The sequence below is a fragment of the Hipposideros armiger genome, unplaced genomic scaffold (genome assembly GCF_001890085.2).
Source record: "Hipposideros armiger isolate ML-2016 unplaced genomic scaffold, ASM189008v1 scaffold_337, whole genome shotgun sequence".
In the NCBI taxonomy this organism is placed as follows: domain Eukaryota; kingdom Metazoa; phylum Chordata; class Mammalia; order Chiroptera; family Hipposideridae; genus Hipposideros; species Hipposideros armiger.
The window spans coordinates 1,003,230-1,010,074 of NW_017731687.1; the positions used below are offsets into that span (position 1 = coordinate 1,003,230).

A 6,845-nucleotide genomic window follows, 5' to 3' on the forward strand; every position below is an offset into this window, starting at 1 on the left:
TTAGCTGTGGAGGGCAGTGTCACTGGCCCTCATATGTGGGATCTGAACCGGGGCCCTCTGGCGTCCCAAGCCAGCTCTTAACCATCGCGCCGCTTGGCCGGCCCCCCTTTTTCTTTCTAGCTATTCTAGTGCGTGTGTATCTCATCCCAGTTCGGGTTTGCATTCCCCTGATTACCGATGAGCTCAGCATCTTTCCATGTGCTTATCGGCCATCTGTATGTCTTTCTTGGCTGTACTGAAATATCAAGGTCTCCGAGCTCTCTGGCAGGCCAACTCTCTCCTAGTCCCTGGAACACGGGGACTGCACACCTATCTGTGTAACTATCCCATTCACATCTGTTTCCCCACCAGACTTCAGGCAGGAGAGCCTGTTTTCTACCCTCTGCTGTGTCCCCAGCACCAAGCCTGGCATGACAGCACTCCGTGCGGCCTCAGGCCCAGCAAAGGCCGACCGACCCCATCTGTCTTAGGAGACTTACCCTCAGCCAGGCCCCAAGATCCACACTGGCTTCTCCCCACTCTCATCAGCCCTAATGATATTTCTTGGATGGATGGATGGATGGATGGATGGATGGATGGATGAATATGCTTTATATGGCATGGGTGAATTTAGATCTGCTACCCCTATGCATTGTCTTAGGAAAAGCAGGGCCCCGTTACTTCATGCATGAAGTCGGGGTTCTCCCTCGTTAGGGTCCAGTGGACAGGAGGTGTGCAGGGCCTCTGGGAGGCAGGCAACCACCAGAGGGGATGGGCTCAGCTTTACAAAGACAGTGACCCACCTGCAATCCCAGTGCCCCCCCTTTCTTGTTTGACTTTGAACAGCTAGTTTCTTCACACACAAAATGATTATAGTGACACCTCAAAAGATACAGTAAGGCTGCATCTGCGGACACCCCAGCATGTGTCCAGCACAGCGAGGGGCTTGCTAACGGTCAGCCTCCTTGCTCTTCCCACTGAAGCGGTTTTCATTGACGGGAAGGGCCTCTGGCATCGTACAGGCTTACAAGGCCAGGATGCGTTCTGAATCCCCTCGCCTATGAAATGCAGGGAATCAATCAGGTGGAGCGGCAGCACACACCCCCAAGTTCCCCAGCCTCTCGGAGCCTTTCATAAGGCTCCTCTGAGAAAGGGGCTCATGAAACCCACCCAAGAGGGTGGCCATACGGGTGGCGGTGATGTCTGCAAAGACTCAGGACGGGGCCTAGCATCTGGACACCTGCTGTACTGAGAGCCACTGTCATGTCATGACACAGCAGAGGAGGCCTCAGCGCGCCGCCTGCCTGGCTTCATGCGTTTATGCACAGTGACCCCACCCCCACCCCACCCCCATCTGAGACACAGCAAACCAAGCATGCCCTGCCTATACAGGGTGGCCACACGGCCAGACACGTGGGCTGAAGATGTCCGTGACAACACACATGTCCCTGACGTTTCCAGACTTGACAGACATCCTTGTGCTAAGTGTCCACGATGTGTCAGAAGCTGTTCTAAGTCATGGGCCCTGGAGCACAGAGACAGGACGCACAGGAACTCAGGCTTGCTCTGTGTCCTCTTAGCTCAGCTGGCTGCCCAAGGCCGCTGAAATCACACGCTCCCGCTGAGTCGGGCTGGTCAGCTTCATGCAGAGCCAATGCCGACAGGCCCCCGATCACTGGGGCGCACCCGCCTTTCCTGAGCTGACACGCAAGACTCCTTGAGCTGCGATCTCCGACACTTGCTCCTGATTCTAAGTCTCCTGTCGCCACCTCACTCTTCCCTCGGGACCCTGCCTGTTGCCAGGTGACCGGGGCGCCCTCCCACCCTGCCCCAGCAGCAGTCACTAAGACCCAACTTGACAGAAAAAAGGCTGCCACGCCCGCGCTTCCTTGGCCTCACGTGAGAACAAACACCGCAAGGTGTCTGGGACCGTGCGCCTTCTTTTTCCGCTTTGTATTTCTGCCAACGCATCATGCAGAACAGACGCACGACAAGGTTTTGATTTTAATTCATACCTGGATACTCCTCAGCGACAGGTTTTTCTTCCGAGTCTTTTGAAGGATGCTGTGAAACTTGCTCAGAAGAGGTGGATTCTCTCGTCTTTGTATTTGATTCTGGTTCCAGCTTAGATCTAAACATAAAGAATTGGCAGTCATATAACTTACTTAAGCAACAGGATCCTGTTATGACAACAGAAGGGGTCCCGTGTGGCCCCGCACGCCTGTTCTGTGCCCTCCACTGGAGGGCAGCGTTGCCGCCTCTGGGCCCAGTGAGCATCCCGCCACACCTCTAGCGGGGCACTTACTACAAGCCGCTGGTGTCACTGTCTGCAGGACAAGGACTGCGCCACCCCCACAGTGCACGGGGAGAGTGTGGGCAGCAGGGGCTGAAGGAAGGCAGGCAGGAACCTGCCCCACATGCTGACACCACACCCAACACGCAGGCAGCGGAGGCTGACTGTTCCCAGGTCAACAAATCCAGGACGCAGATAGTTTCACACCAGTGCAAGTGCTGCTGAAGGAAGACACGCGCGCGCGCGCGCGCACACACACACACACACATGTGCGCAAGCCCCTTACATGACATATGTAAGTAATATGTGCTAATATGTGATAACAGTTTAAATACAGAAGTACAAGTCTCTAAACAGCCCCTGGCTGGAGCCGACCTGTCTCAGGAACCGATCTGTCGCAGGCTTCTGCACTTGGCATTGCCTCGGGGCTCCTCCCACTGCTGAGCTATGGTCCACCTGCGGAGCCAGGCTCAGGCTCAACTTCAGAGAGGCCTGCTCCCACTTTCCTACCTACAGGAGGCCTCCTTCCGCTCCTCTGCCCACAGCGCCTATCCTCCTCCCCGCCGGCACCAGTCTGGACTGACCTTGCTAGATCACGCTCACTGTCTGTCTCACTCCACTGCAGAGCACGTGTCTGCTGCGGAGCCCTAGATGCTGGATGCATGCCTGGCATGCGGCATTTAATAAATACAAGCTGAATCAATGGATGTTTTATGACTGTCAGTAAAAGGCTATAAGACAGGAAAAAATTTGGTTATGAAACAACAGGCCTATAATGGCTTTATGGGAATCCACATAGCGAGTGCTATGAAAATTACAGACCAAGCGCTACAAGGTCTACGTCAAGTCCATAGAAGTAGGCAGAGAGGCTACGAATAAAAAGAATAATGCAGGTACGTATGAGGGTGATGTTAACGCCAGCTGACATTTATTGAGGCTTATTATGTACCGGGCATTTTTCTAAGGACTTCACATGGATAAATTTATTTAATGCCACCCAGCCCTAGAAGGCATGCTTATAATGACAAACAAAATGACCTAAATGTTCATCAGAAAGCACCTGGTTTACAGTGAGAAGATATAATGAAAGAGAAAATCCCATGTGCGGTAGCCAACACAAAAGATAAAAAATTACCAATAAAAACTCCAGCATACGCTAACAAGAAAAGCCCAAAACGCATATGTGAAAAACTAAAAGATGTTCTTAAAAGATAAAAAAAAAAATTACTGTAACTAATTAGAAGATACATTATGTTCTTGGATAGAAAAATATCATGAAGATGTTAGTTTTCCCAAAGTTAACTTATAAATATAATGTGATACCATCCTGAAGTCAGACAAGTCATCTATGAAATTCATGTGGAAACATGCAAGAATGGACAGAAAAGCTGTGAACAAATACTGACCTCTAGTTAATGATTTGCAAGCTGAAGTATTGCAGGGGCAGTGAACTGATGTCTGCAGGACTAAATGAATATACAGGATAGACATGTGAACAGCAGCAAGGATAGTAAAATGTAAATGCTAAAATTCAGGTGGTAGGTATATAGGTGTTCACTATAAAAGGAAACTGTGATGTATGTTTGAAAATGTTTATAACAAAATGTGGTGAGGGTGGTGGGGGAGAACAGCCAGAAAAACCCTAAAAAAGCAAGTGTGATATTAGGGCATGAAAAGACTGACAGACCAATGAAACAGAATAGAAAATTCAAGAAGACTCAATCATATATAGATATTTAGTATACGATAAAAGTTTAATACGTGAGGCCAGGAGAAATAGGTAGTTCCATGGGAAAAGGATAAAAGTGTTTCCTTATGCTGTAACCAAGATAAACTTCAGATGCATCAGAGATACAGACATAAAAAAATGAACTGTACACGTGAAAAAAACATGGGTTCATTCTACCTTTTCCCCTTCCACTTCTTTGATAATGAGAAACCTGGCTTCCAGTAGCCTTCCAATATCTACCACTCAAAGCTGTTGCAAAAACTGAATAAAATAGAACAACAAAGAAGTACCACATAAAAAAATGTAAGCACTTTACAAATTCTTACTACGGCTAAGAGTGTAGAAATTATTGGGGGTGTCCCAGGTAGGTGTCACTTAGGCAAGATCTTGAAAGAGAGTACGGTTCTGACAGGCAGTGGGCACTCTAACACTATCTATCAATTTCAAACTTCCCATTTACTCATTTATTTAGTCCTATCTAGATGAACTTGTGATGTCCTATTTTATTCAATAGGCCATAATCTGCTACTACCATTTATTTCGAGGTTCAAACTGTCTCCAGTTTGGCCAGGAGAAGGCCCTCAAAATGGCTTGTGTTCTTTTCACACGTCCCCATCATTCTGTGCCCTTACTCGTTTTCTGGTACCAAAAAAACCAAACGTTCCAGGCTCATTTTACACTTCCCGGGCCCCAGAATCAGCCATTTCTCCTAGGAGTCTTGTTTTCTGGCAGCTGAAACTGCTATTTAGATCTGAGTGCTAAGTGCGGTTATTGCTATTGGGTGTCACTGCTTCCAGGCCCTTTCAGTGGACGGTGCTAGGAAATACGTGTATTCACTTGCATACCGATTCACAACCGTATTTATTTCTATGTCTGTCTACGGAAACTGCAACCCACGAGTTCACACCAGTATCTGTCACTCCCGTCCAACACCACTGGGTCCACTCTGGCTTTCCCCCTTTCACTCTTCCAATAGTGAGAAACCTGGCCTCCATTCTCTTGCTATGTTTACCTGTCTGCGGAATCCCTCTGTATATAACCAGCCCACCCCTCCACCCCTCCCCCAGGCACAGGCCCTCTCCTTGCTTGGGCTCCGACAGGCTGCCGTGCTGAGCCAGCCCTCCCGGCTCACACCGACTCTGACCTGTGCTGGGAAACCAGCGCCATCACTGCACACACCCACCTCGCGCTGCCCCACACCAGGCGGCAAGGCTTGTTCAGGAAGGGGAAGGGCTTCCCTGACGTTTAAATAAAGGGCTTCTTTAATGTCTGTCATCCTTTGTGTCCAAAGTATGCTAATGTGTCAGTGTGCAATTTAAAAGGAACAAAAGACCGCGATGCAACAGACTTAGACAAAGCTGAGTGCTTTTTTTAAGTGATAAAAACAGATCTAATTATGCACAGAATGTCTACTGAAATCCCTCAGGGAAAATTACAAATTATCTAGTTGAAGGCAATTTGAAAAAAGCCACTTTTTAAAAGTCATCAGAAAGATCAGTTTACCCCCGATGATTTATTTAAATAAATTTCTCTAACTGAAGGCTGAGCATTTCGTAACTGCCAGCAACACAGTTTCCACCTGGCCAACATCTGTTTCCAAGTCCCGTATTTGAAAAACCTTGGGGTTCTATTTAAAAATTTAAAAGAACAATAGGACACAGAAAAGAGGGCGAAAAACTGGTTTGAAACAAGAAAAGATGTGGGAGAAATTCTTTGCATCCTTCAATAAAGCCTGGTACAAATATCAGGGGAAAGTAACTCACACCCAGGTTCCAGTGTGGTTCTTATCCTTCCTTTCTGCCCCAATAAAAGCTCCAGGTGGAACGGTGTGCTTGACATACAACACGATAGCACTACAATTGCGAACGTGCTTCCGGCTCAGGCACGCACACAGGCACAGGGGCCGTGTGCCCCGTGGGGCAGGGCTGCCTCACGCTGCCTTGATGAAGCACCTCGCCGTCTCCCATTCACTCGCTGCAGGGATCTACTGGATATGTACTAGGTCCTAGGTGGTTTTCAGGCCAGTGCTACTCAAAGTGGGGTCCCACGAACCAGACCATGAGCTGTGTGTCACTGGCCTGCTACAAGACATGCACCAAAGCGAAGGGCACTCATTCTAGAAACGTTTATAGCAACGTGACATTGCCATTTAATCAGTGGGCTCATCTCCCGAACAGGGGGGCATAGGCCAGCCCAGGTGGTGTCAAATCAATGCAGTGGGTGACCTGCGGTTCAAGCTGTGAACCTGCCCTGCACAGGGGGGTGCACATCAGCCCAGGACGACTGCGAAGAACAAACCACATGAAACAAAGCCCTGCACCATGGAGAGCCTGTCGAAAGCGGGGTCGGCCTGCTTTTCCTGTCAAGGGCCCGACAGTGAGAGCCTCAGGCTTTGTGAGCCACATGCAGTCTCTATCTCATATTCTTCTTTCATTTTTGTTTTTTTTACAATCCTTTAAAAATATAAAAACCGCGCTTAGCTCGAGGGCTGTACAAAAGCCGGCAAAGGGCCGATGTGGCCCAGGGTCAGTGTGCTGATCCCTTTTGTAGACATGAAGAGGTCCCTGTTCTGGGGAGTGAAAAAGACAAAATCAAGGGTGGGGCACGTGGGGAGAGGCTGGTACGAGGGTACAGACTATCGTAAGATGAACAGGATCTGAGGCCCTCATGTACATCGTGAGATTCCGCCGCTGGTAACACTGTGTGGTATGATTGAAATTTGCTGACAGTAGGACTTACATGCTCCCACCAAAAAGGGATAAATATGTGAGGTGATGGGTGAGTTAATTAACTAGATGGGCAAGGATCCTTTCACAGTGTGTGTGTGTGTGTGTGTGTGTGTGT

At 48.8% G+C, this 6,845-nt stretch overlaps 1 protein-coding gene across 1 annotated transcript in view; it reads right to left on the reverse strand.

Moving 5' to 3' along the window:
• STX18 (syntaxin 18) overlaps nucleotides 1-6,845 on the reverse strand; it is a 115,455-nt gene that overhangs the window by 17,611 nt on the left and 90,999 nt on the right. Inside the window, exon 6 of the mRNA XM_019661162.1 lies at nucleotides 1,995-2,110. Within this exon, the coding sequence (XP_019516707.1) occupies nucleotides 1,995-2,110 (116 nt within the window). The remainder of the gene's footprint in view (nucleotides 1-1,994; nucleotides 2,111-6,845) is intronic.